Source organism: Vulpes lagopus, chromosome 4 (assembly GCF_018345385.1).
Source record: "Vulpes lagopus strain Blue_001 chromosome 4, ASM1834538v1, whole genome shotgun sequence".
Taxonomy (NCBI): domain Eukaryota; kingdom Metazoa; phylum Chordata; class Mammalia; order Carnivora; family Canidae; genus Vulpes; species Vulpes lagopus.
Genome location: NC_054827.1, coordinates 101,654,632 through 101,677,643, shown reverse-complemented (window position 1 = coordinate 101,677,643; position 23,012 = coordinate 101,654,632). Strand labels below are relative to the sequence as shown.

At 38.6% G+C, this 23,012-nt stretch overlaps 1 protein-coding gene across 3 annotated transcripts in view; it reads right to left on the bottom strand.

The window, feature by feature from the left end:
• TTC23 (tetratricopeptide repeat domain 23) overlaps nucleotides 1-23,012 on the bottom strand; it is a 97,103-nt gene that overhangs the window by 62,581 nt on the left and 11,510 nt on the right. For all 3 annotated transcript variants that reach the window (XM_041751695.1, XM_041751694.1, XM_041751696.1), the window contains exons 2-5: nucleotides 14,207-14,406; nucleotides 9,597-9,720; nucleotides 6,594-6,744; nucleotides 6,279-6,404 (exon numbers count right to left, since the gene is read on the bottom strand). In XM_041751695.1, the coding sequence (XP_041607629.1) occupies nucleotides 6,279-6,404; nucleotides 6,594-6,744; nucleotides 9,597-9,720; nucleotides 14,207-14,386 (581 nt within the window). In that variant the 5' untranslated portion in view covers nucleotides 14,387-14,406. The remainder of the gene's footprint in view (nucleotides 1-6,278; nucleotides 6,405-6,593; nucleotides 6,745-9,596; nucleotides 9,721-14,206; nucleotides 14,407-23,012) is intronic.

Genomic DNA, 23,012 nt, shown 5'->3' with positions numbered 1-23,012 from the left:
TGTCAAGTAAGCAATTCTACTCCTGGGCATAGACCTCAGGGATAATCTTGAACGTGTGCCCAAAGAGACAGTACAAGAGTGAAACTGGAATTTCATCCCATTGAATTTACATGTCTGCTCTGTGAACACTGATGATTAAGTTAGGGGTAAGTCAGACGGATAAAACACAATGTGTAGGCTTAAAATGAAAGGACTAGAAAGGCATATAGTGGCTCAGTCAGTTAAGCCTCTGCCTCTTGATTTTGGCTCAGGTCATGATCTCAGGATTGTGAGTTCAAGCTCCATGATAAAAATTAAAATAAAATGAAGAGACTAGAGATACATGCAACAGGTGACACGGATACCTCTCAAAAATACAAATGTAATTGGGGGAAAGCAAGCTACAGAAGGAAATACACATAGAAAGTTTTAAAAATGAGAAATGATACTATACATTTTCATGTACATATATATACATGAAATATATATAATATAAATACACATTCAAAGGAATGAAAAACACTAAATTAAGCATAATAATTGCCTATAATGTGGGGGATGGTAAGAAAAGGGGATTGGGAAGAACACAGAACAGGCCTCCATGTATCTGAAATGTCCTATTTCATAAGCTTGGGAGTGTGTATGTATTTGTGTAACAATATCTATACTTTTATACTGTTCAAAAGATGAACAAATAAACCCTCTCTTGTTTAGTGTATGCAAAGAATGAAGCTTGTTCTAGGGCTCTGTCCCAGGGTCCTGGCACCCACACAACTGCCAGAAATGGAGACTTATCAAGCTAATGTCATCTACAATGAGCCTTCCGGAGCTCATCAAGAGTATGCTGTTCATGTAAAAGAAAAGACAAAATAGAAAATTAAATAACTTTAGCTTCACAATATATGTAATAAAGAAGGAACAGAGGGGGCACTCTATCAGGGAATGTCTAAATGATGGCCTTACCTCCACCAACTCACAGCATCAGCCAATTTCAGATAATCTCATCTGTCTCCATTTGCTTGTATGTAATGTTTGGGATGGCAACATTTTCTCCTTTCCATTTCTATCTGCCTGCTGGGAATGCTTTGAGGATTTATTGTCTAGTGTGCCCATAAAATGTTTAGGCAGCTTCAGGAAACACCAGACAGATAAAAAGATAGAGAGTTTTGAACAACAGAATGTGGCAGTATGTTAATTTGGCAGGTTCACAACTTCAACCACAACATATTTTATTGAATGAAAATACATCCACAGTAATTCTCCAGAGCACGTGATGAGACACTATCTCATTTCAGATGGGCTTCAGAAGATCTCACAGAGATGGAGACTTGTTTTAACAGGCCACAAACAAATGCAATCTCTCTGGTATTACTAAAACAACAGTTTCTTTTTAAAAGCTCTGGAATTTGGGAGTGTCTAGGTGGCTCAGTTCATTAAGCGTCTGCCTTCAGCTGAGGTCATGATCCCTGAGTGCTGGGACTGAGCCCAGGATCCTGAGATTGAGTCCCGCATCAGGCTCCTTGCTCATCGGGGAGTCTGCTTCTCCCTCTCACTCTGCATCTGCCTCTCCCTCCACTCATGCTCCCTCTCTCTCAAATAAATAAATAAATAAATAAATAAATAAATAATAAATAAATAAAATCTTTAAAAAAATAAAAGCTCTGGAATTTGGCAAGAATATGGAGCAACAATGAAAAGCAAAGCCTTTGTGGGAAGGTTCCTGATAATCGAAATCTGATGAGAAATCAATCCAGAAAAAAGACAAGTGGGATTTTCTACAGTCAAAGTGAGAAAAGGCTTACACGTGGGTCTCTTTATCTACCCTATGGCACACACAGGAAAAGCTTTGCTCTGTAGAGGGTATTGTCAGGTCTTCATTCTGCACCAGCAAATGTATCTGTGCCATGGTAAGGAGCCCAGACACTCGAGTTTGGTAGAACTGGCTGTGTTCCCAGCGATATGACCCTGGGGAATGACCTCCCTTCCTTCTCCTTGGTTGCTCCATTTGAAAATGGTACTACAAAGAGCACCCAGCCCATAGGACTAAAGGAGACAAGGTCTAAAAGGCGCTTCACAACAGCCTGACCCAGAAGGTAGCCAAGAGTTAGTAGCTGGTGTGGTTATCTAAAACCATTGTTATTATTTGTAGTTTTTAAAGGAAATGTGTATTATAACCCTGTAGTGTTAGAAAGGGAAAGACAAAAATATAGTGCTCTGAAATTTAAAGCTTTAGGAGATTCAAGGAATAGAAATCAGATAAAGTATACGAAGGTAATCTGTGCCATGGTTGGGACATAGTTCTTCACATTAAAAAAACCTGATTTTTAGAAAATCAGATTGTGTGTAAGGGAAGAGCATTTCTTTAATCAAAGTAACATTGGATGAAGAAGAGCACCAGAAAAAAATAAATCATTTCCTTCTTTGTTAAGCGAGCATAAGGCATGCCAGACAAATAGTGTCCCATGGGAGGAGCTGACAGGAGAAATATCTCTTCTGGAGAAAAGCAGGGCATTTCCCAGAGGAGGAGAGGAAGAAGCAGGGCTTGGAATACACAAGCATTCATCAGAGCCTTTATACCCCAAAAAAGAGAGGCAGAGAAGATGATTCTTTAAAGAAACACATCTACAGAGGTACAAGCTTAGACACCAAGGACCTCCAGGTGGTATGAACTTAAAAAACAAAACAAAACAAAACAAACAAACCAAAAAAAACCTGAGTCCTGAAAGCAAGATTTGGAGATTACTAGTTTGAATACTGTAGGATCTTTTTTTTTTTTTTTTTAAGATTTTCTTTATTTACTCATGGGGACACACAGAGAGAGGCAGAGACATAGGCAGAGGGAGAAGCAGGCTCCCTATGGGGAGCCTGATGTGGGACTTGATCCCAGAATCCCAGAACCCCAGAACCATGACCTGAGTCAAAGACAGATGCTCAACTCCTGAGCCGCTCAAGTGCCCCTGAACACTGTAGATCTAAAAGCAAAATAGTAAATTTTGTGATTACTGAAGTATCAAAAATTCTCAATAAAAGCCATTGGTGAATGCTTTAAGGGGAAGCGCCTGAACTAAGTCGAATTTTAGCATCCCAGTGAGGTAGCAGCAGGTAGATAGACACGTTGCCCCATCGTTTATTCCATTACCTTCTACCTCTTTCCAGGAAGTATCAGCCAAGGGAGAAACATTCTTTATCTCCTTTCCTCTTGGGAAACCTTATGTTAGACTCACTTTCCAAATCTTACCACCATAATGGATCAAGTAGAAGCAAGACAAAGAAACAAAGTCAAGCTTAAAAATGAAAACATAAGACTATCAATTTTAGCTTAAGCGGTTCACAAAAGCAAAGACAGGGAGTGCTTAGCTTTTCCCAAGTCACAGGACAAGAATAGAAGAGAATATTGCATGCTAGGGGCATTCCTGAAGTACAGAATCTTAGCATGCGGTATAAGCACATGCTTTAAAATCAAACCATTTCCAGGGTGAAACCATACAAAAAAGAAATGTTTAAATGGATAGTAACTATAATAATAACTACTTTTTAAAAAGGGTCTACCGGAGTGCCTGACTGCTCGGTCTGTAGAGCATGTGAGTCCTGATTTTGGGATCACAAGTTCGAGTCCCATGGTGGGTGTAGATATTACTTTAAAAAAAATCGTGGGGCATCTGGATGGCTCAATCGGTTGGGTGACCAACTCTTGATTTCAGCTTGGGTCATGATCTCAAGGTCATGAGATGCAGCCCTACTTCCCCTCCATGCTGGCCATGTTGCCTCCTTAGCATTCTCTCTCTTCTCTCCCTCTGTCCCTCCTCCTGCCCCCCTAACCTCTCCTCCCCCCACCAGCCTCCCCTTCCCCTGCTGGTATGTGCATGAGCACATTCTCTAAAAAAAAAAATAAATAAACAAAAATAAATAAATAAAATCTTTTAAAAAGGGGTTTACCATGTACCCCAATGCTTTAATGTGGGGTCTATTTCATCACCACAGCAAACCTTGGAGTTCTGATCATTCCCACCTTAACAGGAGAGAAGAGTAGGGGATTTGCCCACAGTCTTACAGCTGGGAGGGTAGAATGGATGCTGATTTGAATATGGGGCTACCTGACTCTAAAGCCCACACTGCTGGCTACACACAATGTCACATTCCTTCGAGATATAGGAGATACCCTGTTGATGCTCTAGTTATCACAAGTACGCTGAGAGCTAGTCAGCACAGCAACGCCAGGCCACGTGCTCACTGAGCTAGCTGTGGAAGACTCCAAAGATGACACGTCACACAGTCCTAGGGAGAGCCTTGACAGGTCACACATTCTGGAGCAGCAGTAACCAGGGTAGAAAATAATTCATAAGACAGGGGAAGCAGTTATCCATTTTCACTAGTGAGTTTATCACACGTAAAAAAGCAAGGGGGTGCGCAGGAACGTGTTTTGGATTTACCCTCCAAAGTTAATTAATAATTAGTGAATAGATAGTAGTACTGGAAAAAGGAGGGCAGGTAAAAGGGACAAAGCTTCAGCCCATACTTAGGGATAGAAGGCATGGAGCATGAGTCACCCGGCAGCATTTATCTGTCAGCTCAAGGAGAAAAGAACTGGCTTGGCCTGATGGGCACCATAAAAGGCGAGGCAGAAGGAGGAAGAGGATGCATGAAAGATACCCTTTTAAGAGGAACACAAATCCCGTGAGAGCGGCGTGAAAAGTCATCCTGGTCTTGTACTACCAAGACCTGGAAAAAGAAAAGGCCCTTGTGGTTGTGAACATAAATAGAAATGTACAAAAACAAAGCCTCGTAAAGTTTCTAAAACAGACCCGTTTGGGCAAAATATTCACAATTCAAGGAGGAAACGAAGCAGAGTGATCAAAAGAAAACTATGCAGTTTAAACATGCAAGTTCCAGTGACTATGACACTGTGAAGAACCAGGACGTAAAGAAGTGGCAGTTTAGAACAACTCAGCTAAACACAAAGTAACTTTGCAGGACAGCTGGGAACATTCCCTTCCACTCTTGCTGGGTATTCTTGCAGATGTGTACGAGGCACGCCATCTGCTGGCAAGATTGGGTACTGCTAATTTGGAAAGAATTAGAGGAGGGGCCACACTCTGGCAGAGGATGGGTTTACCCTCTTTTTTGCAGCAACAGGGCTGGACACCGAGTTCTCATAACATTATTAGGTTTCAACGGATGCAGAAAATATCAGATCTTGGACCTCTGATTTGCTTATTTCCTGTCTTACTGTGCAAGCAGAATACCTACTTCTGGGCAGGAAGAAATTCTAGACTGGCAGGCCCTCTCAGAGATTACTCTCTTCCTCCTCTCATTACATAAATGGAATCATTACCTATGAATTCCCTTGGGTGTGGCTTCGTGCACTATGCCTCAAGTTTGTGAGAGTCATCCACGATGATTAGCCAAGGAATAGTCTGATCATTTTCTTTGTAAGAACAGATCACAATTTCATGTATTCTGCTTCTGATGAACAGTTGGGTGGTTTCTGATTCTTGGCTATTACAAATAGTAGCCTGGACATTCTTGGCTGTGTCTTTTGTGAACGCATGTGTGCATTTCTCTTAAATTTGGGAGTGATACTGCTCTGTTATGACAAAAATTCAAGTTTTGATGAAAAGCCAGTTTTCTAAAGTAGTTATGCCAAATATATTCCAAACCACAACACATGAGAAAGCATATAAGAGTATGGCATCCTGACCAACACTTGATATTATCAGTCTTTTTAAAAAAAATTAGCCATTCTAGTAGAGATGTAATAGTAGCTCATAATTTTAACTTTCTTTTCCCTGATGACTGATGAGACGGAAACTTTAATATGTTTATTAGCTATGTGGCATCTTTTTTGGGGGTGGTGGTGGTGAGTGCAGTCTCTTTCCCACTTTTCTATTCAGTTGTCTTTGTTTTACTGATAAAAAGGAGTTCTTTACAGATTCTAGATATGAGCCCTTTGCCAGTTATGTGTATCACAATTATCTTCTACCTCTCTGTGGTATGAAACACATGGTAATTTAAATTCAGGAGAGCAGGTGAGAGATACAAAGTCAAGAGAATGACGTCAGAACTCTAGGACCCAGGGGTGAATGTGTCAGCACCACATATTTAGTGAATGGTGTCACTAATGTGTGTGACTTGGTTGTAGCTGCTGTGATGAGCATGGTCCTCTTTTGCTTCTGGACAATGGCCATGGAGAAGCCATGGACACAGCATCACAGAGAAGTACCATCTGCCTGAAGACAGATTCTTCTGGCAGATAATCTCTGGCCATCATGTATTCGAAATGCCCTAAACCAGAAACTTACTGTGCAGATGACAATTTGATCCGTGCTTGAATTTCTATCCACTCCTCCTTTATAATCCTTCCACACTGCAGCAGCTCCTTTGCAAGTCTCTCTGCCTTTGACAAATTCTCTGAAGCTTCCTTAAATCTGGACTGTGTTTAGGAAACTTCACACATGGTTCTAGACTCTGGGACCCCAGTTCCTAGACATCCTTGGCTCTTAAGGTTCCTATCCCCATTCCTAAGCCATCTGCCACCTTTTGATTTGGTCTTGATAATGAAATATAAGCATTATGGATGGCATTTCTACATGTAAAGATGAGTAACAAAAGGATACTTCTGGAGGGAGAGTAAGGCTCTCCCCATGGTATGGAATAGCTCAATCGAACACTTAAAAACATCTGTATTGTCGTTATAGGGAGGCATGAGGGAGTTGGTAAGGATTTCTTTGGCTTTTTCTGCATGTTGTTTCGCTTGCAAGGACAGTCCTGTGGACAAAGAAAAAGAGGTTTCAGTTTCTCTTTCATGTCAGCAGGACAAGAATATAGTTATCTGTGGCTAGGAAATCCAGTGAAGTCTCCTTCATGTATTGGCAAATAACACACAGAGAAGTATCAGGGTAGCATGAAATATTGTCTGGACTATAAAAAACAAAGAAGTAGTTTACATCTAGTACTCAAGTTTTTCCCCAAATGGTCTTTCTAGAAATAAACAGAATGAGTGGGAATTGAACAACTTTGAAACCTCCCCAATATCAGATATAAAATATGTTCTAAATAATTATAAGAAAAAAATGGAATGCAAGGACTATAGCATTCTGGGCAGGAATTAGGATATTTGTGAATTTTAATTCTGGCTTTGTGACAGCAATCTTACTGAAATACTAAAAATTCTGAATCTTCTGCTTATCTATCCATAATCATAACTTCAGAGACTTATTTTAATGTAATACAAATACAATGATATCTACAAAAACTTACAAATGCGATTCCAATGACTGAATGAGCTGACATGCTCCAATCTCTTATTCCCACAAGGTTATTGACTAATACGAATCAAAATGGAACAAAAATGAGAAAAATAATCCCTAACAAGAACTAATTCCCCAGTGCATTCTTGGGTTCTTCCATGGGCTTATTAATTTGTGGTAAGGGTAACAGTGGGGGTCACAGTTAGGTTTCAGGGCTTTTCCCTTCCCCATACTCCATTCTCCTCCCCGACACCGATGTCCTCTCTTCCACCCACATCCATACAATTCTAGTCTTATGTTTTTCCATTATATGAAATTTTATCTCAAGTCTCTAAAAAAAGCTTCCAAAATACGAAACCAATTCTGTTCCTGCATCTATAAAACAGAAGAATTTATTTTCTGATGGGGAAAATCCAGGGTTCTTCATGTGGGAACTCTTAGAAAATTTTGTCTAATTTTTTTGCTTAATTTTTAATTTAAATTCAACTTAATTAACATATACTGTATGATTAGTTTCAGAGGTAGAATGTAGTGATTCATCAGTTGCGTACAATACCCAGTACTCATTACTTCAGAGAATTTCGTCTAATTTTTTCAAAGCACACATTTAATCAACCTACCAGAAATTTCTTAGTGCCAATTACAATGAGCTATTACAAAAGATAATGGTGCACTGTATTATCAACTTTGGTACATCCCCTCAAGGAACTCAGTCTATCGGAGGTAGCATGGGTTGAGGATCAAGCGCACTGGCTCTGATATCAAGCTTCCCAGAATGAGTTCCCTGAACCACTACTTACTCTGAAACATTGGCTTCAGCTTCTTCAACTATAAACAAGGATGATAATATTACCCTCCTTGTAGGATTATGATGAAGAATGAATGAGAAAATGCATGGGAGACAGCACGGTACCTGACATTCAGTAAGGCTTCTATAAAGAGTAGATGTTTCTTTTACTTTAAATTGAGAAATAAAGACTATCATGCAGAAAGGTAGCAGGCTGTGGAAGAAAAGCATCCTTTGAAATCCCAGATGCCAGGCCACTGGAGCTGGCATCCAAAATCCTAGGTCTGAGTCTCAAATCATCTACTTCTATATATATATTACTGAAGCAAGCTGTTTCAATTCACTCATTCATTCTGAATCTAAAAGTAAAAATATAGGAAGGGGATGTTCCTTCTAGGGGAAGGGGAAGTTCAAAACTAGATGATCTCCAGGGTCCCCTCTGGCTCCAACAGTCTTTGATCTAATAGGTGGGATCAGTCGATAATCAGATTTAGCCATATTTATTAAGAGGCAATTCTGTGCTAAGCATGGTGGTGTTTTCCACTTTCTGTAATTTTATGTATTCTCTGGACCAGTCCTGGGAGGTTAGGTACCACCATCAACCTTATCATTGCTTTTCAGTTGAAGAAAGGAGTACAGAGATGTACTCTTGTACACCTAGTCCTGGGATGCCCATCAGAAAAGAGAAGACATGATATCCTGTTGTTTTTGCCTTCCCTGCATCCATCCCCTTCCTCTGTTTTCTTTTGGGGACACCTGCCCCCCCCCCCCCACACACAATCTACGTGAGTTAGCCAAAGTCAGCCTGTCTCTTAGGATCTAGTGGAGCCAAAAGGCAGATCTAGCCAATCAGACTATTCCTTGCCTTTGACATATCATCCAGGTCAGCCCAATTAGAATCCCCAAATCCTGAGATTTGGGTGGAAAATGTTCTTTCTTTCCTGGGAATGCTGATGAAGGAAGTTTAAAGCTTCTTTCTGCAAGCCTTACTGCTGCCATGTAGGCAAAGCCTGGGTAAGAATGAAGTCCACAGACAGAAACAGAGCCCAGTGGTGGGAGAAGAGAGAAACACAAAACTGATAACGTTGTTTGAATACCTGGATCTGGCTAAGTCTACAAGCAAGTTTTACCCTTGGCTTTTCAAGCTATATGAACCAATACATTACCTTCTGTTCACTGCCAACTTGATTTAGTCTCTTATTTATGTATTTTTTTGGGAGTGAGGGGTGGGGTCACTTACAGCCAAGAGATTCTCCCTCAAAACAAATGTGAATGGATCCTACTTCAGGTCCCTACTCCATACCTTGGGCCCCTTCTACAATGCTTTCAAAGCTAACACATTCTCTCCTAAGAACCCTACTTTTAAGATCATAAAAAGGGTCTGCCAAAGCCATCCAAAGGGCTAAAATCGTCCTTCTCTTTTTTATATGTCAAATGAAAAATCTTATGGACTTTCTGAAAGGAGATGGCTCTTCAATGTGTGGACATGAGAATATTCAAGAAAACTTAATCCTTCTAGAGTCAAATTTGCATGAAAGTACAGAAACCAATGGACTGATCTTCCCCATCCAAGATGAACTCACCTTTCAGCTGGAGGTAGCCTTGAGCCAGATTAATATGTGCCTCTGCTAGTTTCCAATGGGAGTCACCATAGCAAATTCTCGTCAGCGCAATGCAGCGCACAAGCTCATGGACAGCCTCTTTATACTGTGACGGAGAGAAAATGGGCTTTACCAGGTAGACAACTGAAAACAGAGTTGAAAAGCACAAAGTCCACTGTACTTTTATCCAGCGTGTATTTCCTGAGTGCCTACTATGTGCTGGACATGGTTGTAAGCATTTGGGATAATATTTGAGAACAAAATGGATAAAGATCTCTGTGAGGCAGTTGGCTGATTATCTGGGGTGAGAGAGACAATAAAAGGCAGAAACAAGTAAAATTTATAGTATACTTATGTTTATAAAACATTTAAATTTGTAGTACATTATGAAAAATATTATAAATAAAGAAGACATGGAAAAAGCAGAGCAGACTTAAAACCATTCCCTAGTTTTTCCAGCTGCTCAGCTATGAATGGCTACCACACATTTAGGCACCAGTGGGCAAGTTGGTAGTGGGTTTTCAAATAACACTTGCTAGTTCTCAATTCATATACCTTTCTTAGCAGCCTAGGATATCAGTACAGCAATGAGGTTGGCAGGACTGACAAAGAGATTTCATTAGCGGAATCAGAAGTCCATTTATATTCAATGTCAGGACAAAGAGAACAGGGACCTGACATTTCCAGCTCCAGGTCAGCTCAGAGCAGCAATACACTCAAAGCAAGGCTGGTAGCTTAAAATATAGCTCCAGAATTCTTTGATTCTTTCTGTCCAGTGGTAGGGGTCTATGTCTCCTTTTTTTTGAATCTGGGCTTTGTGACTGGCTGATGGAATATGGGAGATATGATGCGGTGCCAGTTTTGGGTCCCCTAGGTCTTAAGGAACTAGAGGCTTCCACTTTCTGTTTCCATTTACAACCCATTATGGGCTGAATTGTGTGCCTACCACCCCCCAAATTCAAATGTTGGAGGCCCAAGTACTTCAGAATGTGATAGTATATGCAGAGAAGATCTTTAAAGACATAAGTTGAGATGAGGCTATTAGGGTATGGCCCTAATCCAGTATAACTGATGTCCTTATAAGAGGAAGAGAGGGGTGCCTGGGTAGCTGTCGGTTAAGCTTCTGCCCTCAGCTCAGGTCATGACTCCAAGGTCCTGGGATCAAGCCCCACATTGGACACCCTGCTCAGGTTAGGGAGTCTGCTTCTCCCTATCCCTCTGCCTGCTGCTCTGCCTACTTGTGCTCTCTCTCTGTGTCAAATAAATAAATACATGAAATCTTAACAAAAAAAAAAAGAAAAGAAAAAAGAGGAAGAGACACCAGGGAGGGGCACGTGCAAAAAAAGAATTTGTTGGGACAGCGAGGGAACATCCTCTGATAGTTAAGCCTCCAAGTGACATCAACTCTGCCAACACTTTGATCTTGAACTTGTAGCCACTAGAACTCTGAGAAAATAAACTTCTGCTGGTGAAGCCACCCAGTCTGGGATATTTTGTTATCACAGTCCTAGCAAACTAGTAACCTAACCACCATGCCATGAGGAAACCTAAGTGGTCCCATGGAGAAGCCCATTCAGAAAGTCACCAATAGCCTGATATCAGTCAACCATAGGAGTGCGCCATCTTGGCATTTATGGAGCAGAGCATGGATGTTTTTTTCTGCCAAAGACATTATTGAGATAATTTGAGAAATATAGATAAGGCTTGTAGATTAGATGATAATATTATACTAATATTAGTTTCCTAACTTAAACCACTGTACTGTGGTTACCTAGAGTTTCCTCTAAGATATTCAGGGGTAAAGGATCATAATATCTGGAATTTACTCTCGTAGTTCAGAAAAATAATGATATGCACACAGAGAAGTAAAGCAATAAAGCAAACATTAACAATTGGTGAATCTAAAAAAACAAACAAAAAAACAATTGGTGAATCTTGTAGACTTTTCTGTAAGTCTGAAATATTTTAAAATAAAAAAGTAGAAAAGAATGGATATTTTAAAAAACCAGTTACATCATGTTAATACTTTCTTGAAAATACTTTTAAGGTCTCCAGGGCACTTAGCTAGAGACCTGCAAGGTTCTAAGTGAACTCCTTGTCTCTCCTGACATTTCATGTCAGACCACGGCTTCCTCTTTCACTTCAAACATGTCATATTCATGCCCTCCTCATAGATTTTACATGTGCTATTCCCTCTCCATAGAACCTTTCCTTTAGCTTCTCCAAGCTGGCTCCTTCACTTCTTAAGGTCTCAGCTCATATGCTGCCTCTTTACAGACAGGCCCACTCTTTCCCTAATAGCACTTGACACAACCTTGGGCTTGCTAGTTTATTTATAATGCCGATTACCCCTCAGCTCCACAAGGCCTTCAACCTGTCTATGTTGTTCACCACTGTAACCAGGGGTCCCTCATCTGAACTCCAGAACACAGAAAATAATTTAGTACCATTCTAGATCCATAGAAGAGAAGTTACTTCTTTATGGACGTTAAATGCCTTGAGGCATTCAGGTTTAATTCTCTTGCTGACCTGTGGTTGAGAGAGGCTGCCAGCCTACCTAGCACAGACCCTGACATATAGTGGGTACTGAATAAATATCTGTTGCATAATGAAAAAGCACACATTTAGAACCAAATTCATGTCTCCTCTCCATAATCCTGTTCTTCCTCCTGTATTCATTACAGTGGCAAAGGAACTGGCAAGCTTCCAGTCACCCAAGCTGGCTGAGACCTAAGTCACGGATTGCATACACCCACTCTGATTGGCTCTTGCCACTACAACCCTTATGTCCCCTCAGTTACCAGGTCCCACTGATTCACATTTCCAAATTCCTGTCTGATCTTAGCATCTCTATTGCCTCTGCTGTAGTTCAGGCTGTTATAATTCCTGGCTGAGATTATTTTTTTAAGATTTATTTATTTGAGAGAGAAAGAGAGAGAGAGAGAGAGAGAGAGAGAGAGAGAGAGAGAGAGATGGGGGGGCAGTGAGAGAGGGAGAGAGAATCTCCAGCAGACTTCCCACCAAGCAAGAAGCCTGATGAGGGACTTGATCCCAGGACCTGAGCCAAAATCAAGAGTTGGATTCTCAACCAACTGAGCCACCTAGGTGTCCCCCTTGCTGGGATTATTTTAAATATCCTCTGAACTGGGGCGCCTTCTCCAGTTTTGCTCCTTCCTCACCCATCCTCCACTCAGCTATGTGAGTAAACATTCCAGAAACTCAAACCTGCTCATGGCACTCCTACTTGTCATCCTATGATAGTTTCCAACACTTTTAGGAGAAAATCTAAACTTTTTCTCTGGGCATTAAATACCCTCTGGGCCCTAGCTCCTTCTATAATCAATCTCATTTCCTGTCCTGTCATTAAAGCCTGTATTCCATGGAAACAACTCGAGAGTCCAAGGATGGATGAATGAATAAAGAAAACATTGAATGACATTGAATATATGATGGAATATTATTCAACCATGTATCAGAAGGAAATCACAGATACTGTATGATCTTACTTATGTGTTGAATCTTAAATAACAAGAACAAAAAAACCTCACAGATGCAGAGAACAGACTCGTGGTTGCCAGGGGTAGGGGGTGGGTAAAATGGATGAAGGTGGTCAAAAGGTACAAACTTCCAGTTATGAAATAACTAAATCCTGGTGATGTAACATACAGCATCTGTGACTATAGTTAATAATACTCTATTCTCTATCTGCCCAGAACACCATTGTCCTCTCCCTTACCTGGCCAACTCGTAAGCACTGTTATCAGTGCTGTCCAAGTAACCCCCATCCCAAGAAGCACTTTGGTTGCTCTCCATTCACTATCTCCATGCCCACTGCTTACCCTCATGCCATGTTGTGAACTGGTTTCATCTGAACTTGTGTCCATCACAGAACTTATCACATTGACTGCCATTGTCTGCCTCCTGCCTAGCATCCCAACCAAACCATGAGTCCCTCTGAGGCAGAAGCTGTAGCTTTCCCATATGTGCCCCCAGCACCTGCATAACACCTGGCACATAGTAGGTATACAGTAGCTATTTGTGAAAAAAAAATGGATGGACAGTAGGGCCTAACATAAGTGGTGGTAGAGAAACGCATATTAAATGAACAAGTGAATGAGTAAAACTTCTTTTTTGATTTATTTATTTTATTTTTTTGAATGAGTAAAACTTTGAGGAGAGAATGGGACAGATGTATGTGGAAAGCAAGAAGATCAAGAATGTAAGAATTGTAAGCTGTAGAAGTTTCATCACTTTGTGTTATATTCCAGTGCCTAGACCAGGCACTAGGTGGAGCTCAATAAATAGGTCTATACTGATGGAAAAAGACTGATAAGGTCAAACCTACAACCAGTTGGTCTAGTATACACTTGCCAGAGTCAGGGTAACCGTGTTTGTTCCTTTGTGCGGTCATTCAGCAGGTATGATGTTGACTGTGCCAAGTGCTGTGCCTGGAGCCCTGATGGCCTACACCCACTCATTCTGTGATAAAGGTACTCTATATACTCTCTTGTACCAAACTTCTTAGGTTAGAAATGTAACCTAAATTCTCACTAGTTACCAGAGCACAGGTATAGAAAATGAAGGGTTCTTACTTTGTGACTGCAAGAATAGGACTTCGCTTTCTCTTCACAGAGGTGGAGTTTCTCTCGAGGAGGCTGGAAGAGTGCTGTCTGAGGCAGTTTGTTTTGGATCTTCTTTCTAGGTGTTACGCTGACAGCAGCAACAATTTCATCTAGGTGATTGGATATGTGGGTTTCCTTTGATTCTTGCATATTTTTATAGACATTGTCCTCTAATTTTTAAATAAGAAAATAAAGGTGTTAAATGATAATTTCCATAGTTACTTACACAAATACACATTTTTCCTAGAAATTGATGCTAAATCTAGGAAAATTTTAATGCTCTACCCAAGACTTCTTTGAAATTAGCAGTATTCCATCAAAAAAGATCCTGATAACTGGTACTAACTTCTTTGTAAAACTTTCAGGCTGGTTTCCACTTTTAACTAAATCAAACAGTGCTCGTTCATTCAAATATACATATTCATATATATATTTTACATATGTATATACAGGAGAAATCAGGCAAGCCCCAACAATTCTCAAAGAACCCAGCGTAGATCACCTGAACCCCAATTGACCTTGAAGCAGTAAAAAAATGACGTATTAAACTTTCACTTCTGGTCAAGATGGGGCAATGGGACTAGATTTATTCTCTTTCCTGAAATAACCAACCAACCAACCAACACACAAAAACAAACCAAAAAACCTCCACATAGACAAAAAAGCTATGGAAACATGGTTTTCAAGAGATAAGATATAAGGGCAGCCCAGGTGGCTCAGTGGTTTAGTGCGCCTTCAGCCCAGGGCATGATCCTGGAGACCCAGGATCGAGTCCCACGTTGGGCTCCCTGCATGGAGCCTGCTTGTGTCTCTGCCTCTGTGTGTGTGTGTGTGTCTCTCATGAATAAATAAATAAAAATCTTTTTTTTTTTTTAAAGAAACAGGATATCAACCTGATCAATGGAAAAAAGAAATAAAGTGAGATCCATGATTTCCCCAATGTATTGCTTTGAGGTATTCAGGACATGCAGGGAGCAGAAACACAGAAGTAGCCTGGTAGACTCTGCGTTGAGGAACTAGAGCTGAGGATCTGGGGAGAACAAGATAGCTAGAATTCATTGGATAGATTACTGGAGAGGATATAGATGCAGAGATAGAGGATTCTTGAAATTAGCAGAGGGACCATTACAAATAAGGGGAGAGAATACTGATCAGCATGTGAATAAGAAAAATACTTGAGTCTGGGGAAAGATTCATTTAATAATATTAAAAAAGGAACAGTGCCTGGCATTCACATAGGGTTAGCAATGCCTGTTCCCACCAACCAGACTGGAAAACTCCTAATACCTGATGTATTGGGTAAAGCACTCAGAAGGGTTTTGTTTCACTAGTGTGAAATTACCCTTACCCTACGTTACCTGAGCACTGCTTAGACTCACCCAACAAAGCATAAAAATAAGACCTAAAAGAATTAGCCTATTTCTAAAAGAATTAGCCTATTTCTAGCCCCAGAAGACAAACTCAATGATGTATAGGAATACAAAAATAGCTAGCACACAACAAGGTAAAATTCACAAAGTCTGACATCCAATCAAAGATTACTAGGCATGCAAAGGGAAAGGAAAACATAAGCCATCATGAGAAGAAACTTACACAGATGTAAGTTAGTAGAGTATTAAAGTGGTTATCATAATCGTATTCCATATGTTTAAAAAGTTTAGAGATACATAAGATATTTTAAAAAGGCCCAAATTGAACTTCTATATATGAAAATTCTATGTGAGATGAAAAACGCACTAGAGGGATTAATGACAGATTAGATATTACAGATGAAAAGATATCTGAACTTGTAGACACAGCAATAGAAACCACCTAAAAAAATCATGAGTTGTGAAACAACTTCAAATTGCTTAGTATATATGCAATTTGAGTCTTTATAGGAAAGTAGATTGTAGCGGAGACAGAAAAAAATATTTGAAGAAATAACAGCCCAAAATTTTTCATATTTGAGGAACAGTAAAAAGCTAGAGATTCAGGAAGTTCAATGAACACTAAACACAAGAAACAGAGAAAGCTACACCAAGGCATATCATAACCAAATTGCTCAAAACCAAAGTAAAGAGAAAATCTTAAATGTAAGGGGAAAAAAACATATTAGTATGAAAAAATAAAAGATACAGATGATAGTGTATTGCTTGGAGGAAAAATGCACATGAGAAGGGAGTGAAACAACAGACTTAAAGTATGGAAAGAAAAACATTTGTCAAGTTAAGATTCTGTACCAGTGAAAATATCTTTTAAATCCAAAAACTGAGAAAATTAATCATCAGCAGATATGTACTCCAATGTTCTTCAAGAATTAGTAAAGAAAGTCTTTCAGAAGGAAGGAAAATGATAGCAAATGGAAGATCTAGATCTACATAAAGGAATGAAGACAATGGGAATGATACTACATGGGAAAATATGTAGCTATTTTCATATTATTTAAATCTCTTTAAAAGATAACTTTTTTAAGGAAAAAATAATGTACTGTGAGGCTTATAACATATGTGTATAAGTGAAATGTATGACAACAGTAGCATAAGGGCTAGGAAGGAAGAAATGAAATTGTGAAGTTCTTACACTGTATATGGAGTGGCATATTAACTGAAGGTATGACCTATAGTATGAACTCTAAGCAATCATTAAAATAACAAAATAAAGAATTATAGGTAATAAGCCAACAAAGGAGATAAAGGGCTCATAAAAGCAATCCAGTAGAAACTAGAAAAAAAGTGGGGAGAGGGAACAAAGAACAGATGGAACAAATAAAAAATAAATAGCAAGATGATAGACTTTATCAACAATCAGGTTAAAAGTAAATGGTCTAAACCTCCCACTTAAGAGATAGACATCAACAGATTAGATAAAAATGCAAAACTTAACTGTATGCTGCCTACAAGAAATTCATTTCAAATAGAGAAGGACAAATTAGATTAAAGGTAAAATGATGGAAAATAATATCCTAAAATTAGTCAAAAACAAACTTGGATCTATATTAAGATCAAAGTAAATTGTACAGCAAAGAATATTATCATAAAGAAGGTCATTTTATAATTGTAAAAGGTCAGTTAGTCAAGAAGATATAATCATTCTAAGTGTTTATATACCTAGTAACAGTTTCAAAATATGGGACCCCAAATTGATGGAAAAGCAAGGAGAAATAGACAAATCCTTCATTATACTCTGAGATTTAAATACCTTGCTCTTAATAGCTGATACACCAGGTAGGCAGAAAATCAGTTAAGGATACATAAGACTTGAACTACATCATCAACCAACATGATTTGACATTTACTAGAATATTATACTCAAGAAGAGTAGAATACACATTCTTTTCAAGTGCACATGGACACTAAGACACATTTTATTCTGGGTGATAAAACAAGTTTCAGTAAATTTATAAGGATATAAGACATACAAAATATATTCTCGATTAGGACTACAAAGGGATTAAATTTTAAATCAATAACAGAAAGGTATCTGGAAAATGTTCAAATATTTGGAAACTAAATAACACAATTCTAAAAAAAAAAACCCAACCACGGTTCAAAGAAGAAATCAAAATACAATGTATTGGCATAAAATTTTCATAACATTCCCATGATAAACTTATTAATATTTGTAAAATTTTGGTTCTTTGAGACCAATCATATTAATCTCTACCCTGACTAAACAGGAAAAAAAAGAAAGGAGACAAAAGTCACCAATATCAGGAATGAGAGAGATGGCACCACTACAAATAGATTCTACAAATATTATAAGTTTATTATGGGAATGTTATGAAAATTTTATGCCAATACGCTTGACAGCTTAGATGAATGGACAAATTATTTTAAAGACACAAAATACTAAGGCTCACTCAAGAATAAACAGATAATCTGAATAGCCCTATACCTATTAAAGAACTGACTTTGTGGGATCCCTGGGTGGCTCAGCAGTTTGGCGCCTGCCTTTGGCCCAGGGCGCGATCCTGGAGTCCCGGAATCGAGTCCCACGTCAGGGTCCCAGCATGGAGCCTGCTTCTCTCTCCTCCTGTGTCTCTGCCTCTCTCTCTCTATCATAAATAAATAAATAAATCTTTAAAAAAAATAAAGAACTGACTTTTTTTTAAAGATTTTATTTATTTATTTATTTATTTATTTATTCATTCATTCATTCATTCATTCATTCATTCATTCATGAGAGACACAGAGAGAAATAGGCAGAGGGAGAACATCCCGGCAGGGAGCCTGATGCAGAACTCCATCCCAGGACCGTGGGATCACAACCTGAGCCAAAGGCAACTACTGAACCACCCTGGCATCCCCTGAATTTGTATTTTAAAAATCTTCCCAAGAAAAAGAAAAGAAGAAGGAAAGGGAAAAACAACTCCAGGCCTAGATAGCTTCACTAGTGAATTCTACCAGATATTTAAGGAAGATATAACACTAATTTTATACAATCTCTTCCAGAAAATGGAAAAAAAGAGTATTTCCTAACTAATTCTATGAGACCCTGATACCAAAATAAGACAAAAACAACAAAAGAAAATTGCAGACTAATATCCCTCAGTAATATAGATGCAAAAATTCAATACAAAATCTTAGCAAATTAAACCCAGTAATATGTAAAAGAGAAAATATAGCATGACCAAGGACAATATTAACTCAGGAATGTAAAATTGGTTTAACATTCACAAAGCAGTCAATATAATTCATAATATTAGTAACCTACAAAAGAAAAACTGCAGGATCCTCTTATCAACATCCAAAAAAAGAACTTGACAAAAATCTAATATCCATTTCTGGATGTGGACACATTGAAATTAAAATACAATACTGTGTAAAATAGCATCAAAAATATGAAATAGGAATAAATCTGCCAAAAAATGAATGTGATTTGTATAATTAAAACTAATAAACATAGCCACTATTAAAAATGGGCAAAATATTTTAGAAGACACATCATCAAAGAAGATATAACAATGACAAATAGGCACATGAAAAGGTGCTCAACATCATTAGTCATTATGGAAATACAAGTTAAAGCCACAATGAGATACCACTTGCACCAATCAAAATGAATAAAACTGAAAAGACTGATGATACTAAGCATTGGGAGGAGGAGGAACAGGTACTCTCACACACTGTTGGTTGCCAAGCAAAATCCTACAATCACTTTGGGAAAAAAAATTGGCAGTTTCTTTTTTCAAAGATTTTATTTTGTTAAAGTAATCTCTACACTCAGTGTGGGGTCTCAATTTACAGCCCTGAGATCAAGAGTTGCATGCTCTACTGACTGAGCCAGGCAGGCAGTTTCTTAATAAGCTAGATACACACGTAGCACATGATTCATTTAACTCCTAGATAGAGGGGATCCCTGGGTGGCTCAGCGGTTTGGCAGCGGTTTGGCGTCTGCCTTTGGCCCAGGGCGCGATCCTGGAGTCCTGGGATCAAGTCCTGAGTCGGGCTCCCGGTGTGGATCCTGCTTCTCCCTCTGCCTGTGTCTCTGCCTCTCTCTCTCTCCCTATGTCTATCATAAATAAATAAATCTTAAAAAAAAGTACTGTAACTCCTAGATAGAACATAAGAGAAATGAAACCATATGTTCATACAAGGACTTTTTTTTTTTTAAGATTTTACTTATTTATTCATGACAGACACAGAGAGAGATAGAGGCAGAGACACAGGCAGAGGGAGAAGCAGGCTCCATGCAGGGAGCCTGACATGGGACTGAATCCCGGGTCTCCGGGATCAGGCCCTGGGCTGAAGGCAGCACCAAACCACTGGGCCATCGGAGCTGCCCATGTTCATACAAGAACTTATGCACAAACGTTCATAGGAGTTCTATTTTTAATAACCAAAACTAGAAACAACTCAAATGCCCATCAGTTGGTAAACTGATAAACAAACGGTGGTATAACTATACAATGCAATAATACTCAGCAATAAAAAGGAACAGATATGCTACAACATGAATTGCTTCAGTTATGCTGAGTGAAAGAAGCCAGAAAGAAGAGAGTATAAATACTATATGGCTCCCTTTCTATAAAATTCTAGGAAATGCAAACCAATGTATAACGACCAAAAGCAGATCAGTGGTTGTCTTGAACCGGGCTGGTAGTGAGAGGCATTGCAGAGGAGAAGATGCAGGGAGGAGGAGGATATAGAAATTACAAAGAGATATGAAGAAACATTTTGGAGTGATGGTTATGTTATTATCTTGATTGAGGTGCTAGTTTCATGGGTATACACATAAATCAAGATTTATCAGATTGTACACTTTTCTATATCAATTAATAAAGCTGTTTTAAAATATAAGTATACATATACACATATATATGTGTATGTATATATATATGTATCAGCCTTTCAGAGATCCTTCTCCATTTGTCCCTCTCCCCATGTAGATCCTTCAGATTCTATTATTTACGATAGATAAGTTATTTCAAATTTCACCCTTATTGTTATTCATTCATCAACTATTTATTGAATTTCTACTATAAACAACGTACTATGTGGAAAACAGTAACTCCAAGAAATGCAAAATCTAGCAGGAAAAAAGATCAGGTATACAGCTGCCATGATACTGATACTGGGTACTATAAATGCTGGAAAAGTGGGAAGTATTAAGACTTCAGAAACAGGAACCATAACTGTTGTGGGATATCAGGTTGCTTGGCTGAAAAGATTCTGAGAACAAGGACAGAGAGGAGAAAGCACCCCAAGTGGAGTGCATAATTAGCAAAGGCTCAAAAGTGCAAATGAATTGGGTAGATATCTAATCGTGGGTGGTTCGGTTTGGTTGGTAAGTTTGGCAGGGGGAGTGGGGGAAGGTTGGAGACATGGATATAGAACAGCATTTTCCAAACCAACCTCTCTATTATACTAGACACACAAGACATTAATGTACAATCTAAAAGAGAGGGTTATCGACAAAGATGATCAAGTAAGCTGATAAACACACACACTGTTTCCACAACAGGATATGTTGTTCTATGATAAACATGGACAAGTTTGATTACCTCGGTTCTCCTCAAAGGCTTGAACATGGTATAATTCAGAGGGATACAGTATGCAACACTTTCCCTAACTTTTTGGACCATGAAATCCTCTTTTCTGGAGCACTCATTAACTCTTATGCAACTGGTACTTTCTGAGCACTGTTTGGAAAGCCAGGAGGTAGAGGAAGACTGGAAGGCTGGAGCCAGGCTTAGAAGACATTGATTTTAGGTTAAGAGTTTAATTGACTTTATTTGGCAGGTAGTGATGAGCTCCTCAAGGTTTTATCAAGAAAGATAAGTGACAATGCTGAGACAGATCTGTTAATTAGTAGGCAAATATAATGGAAGCTACAGGCAGTAAAGTAGTCACTGATTTTCAAACTTTTCTTTTACATCTTTTCTTTTACTTTCTATAATTTATATTCTGACAAAGCAGGTATTTTCCCTAAAGTTAAAATTAGAATATTTTACATGCTTCTTAAATCTTTTACATCTTGACAACTGTTGGCATATCTATATTCTGCCTACAATATTAACTTTTTCTTTAAGGCTACAACTTTTTAAAAACCTAGATATTTACTTCAGCTTCACCCTAAAAAAATAACCAGATATATTATGGGTTTGACATCATATTTTCTCCAATACATGTTAAAATAAAAACACAAGTATTAATAATATTTTAAAAGTTGGTCTGTGTTCCACCTAACATCACATTAAGCATCACCAATTGTAAACATTGCATACCTTGGGAAATTCTAAATTTGAGCAACGTTTGACAACCATTTTTAACCATGGCCCTTCATGTAAGGTTTCATCGGTTTTACTTTCTATAATTTATATTCTGACAAAGCAGGTATTTTCCCTAAAGTTAAAATTAGAATATTTTACATGCTTCTTAAATCATTCCCCTAGAAATTTTGGTACCCTCTTCACTAAGTGGGTACGGTCCTGCAGCCAGCCCTTACCACCAGTCGCACGAATCACTGAATATTGTATAGAATGAATTCAAGTGCACAGCAGCAGTGAGAAGGGAAGTGATGGGAAGGATAAGAAGAATTACTGAAAGAAGTCATTACTCAACTTGAGAGCTGCTTAGATGTAAAAACTGAAGAAGGGAAACAGTCAAAACTGACTTTGACATTTTCATCCAGGAACTCTTAGATAGGTGCTGGCACACTATGGCATGGGCCAAGTGCTGCCCACTGTCTGTTTTCATAAATAAAGCTTTATTGGAACACAGGCCTTTTAATTCATTTACGTCTTATCTATGGCCACTTTTGTACTACAACAGCAGAAGTGAGTATTTGTGATAGAAACCGTATCGCTCTCAAAGCCTAAAGTATTTATTATCTGGCCCTTTACAGAAAAAGTTTACTGACCCCTAAAACACAGTAATGTCATGGACAGAAGTAACAAGATAAATGAGAATGATCCTTTTGATAAGATAATCAATTTGGTCTCAGCCAGATTAAATTTGAGGCTATGGGAGAGAATTTATATAAGAATGTCCAACTCAAAAAAAATTTTTTTTAAATTAAAAAAAAATGTCCAACTCAAAAAAAAAAAAAAGAAGAAGAATGTCCAACTCAGAAGTTAGAAATATATCAGGCCACCTGGCTGGCTCAGTCAGTAAAGCATGTGACACTTGATTCAGGGTCATGAATTCAAGCCCCATGTTGGGTATAGAGCTTACTTTAAAAAATTTTTAGAAGAAAAAAGAAGCTAAAAATATATCACTAGTCCTGAGAGACATCTTTTTAAAGATAATATTTTTCCTTTCCTTTTAAAAAAAATTAGTAACCTTCTATGCCT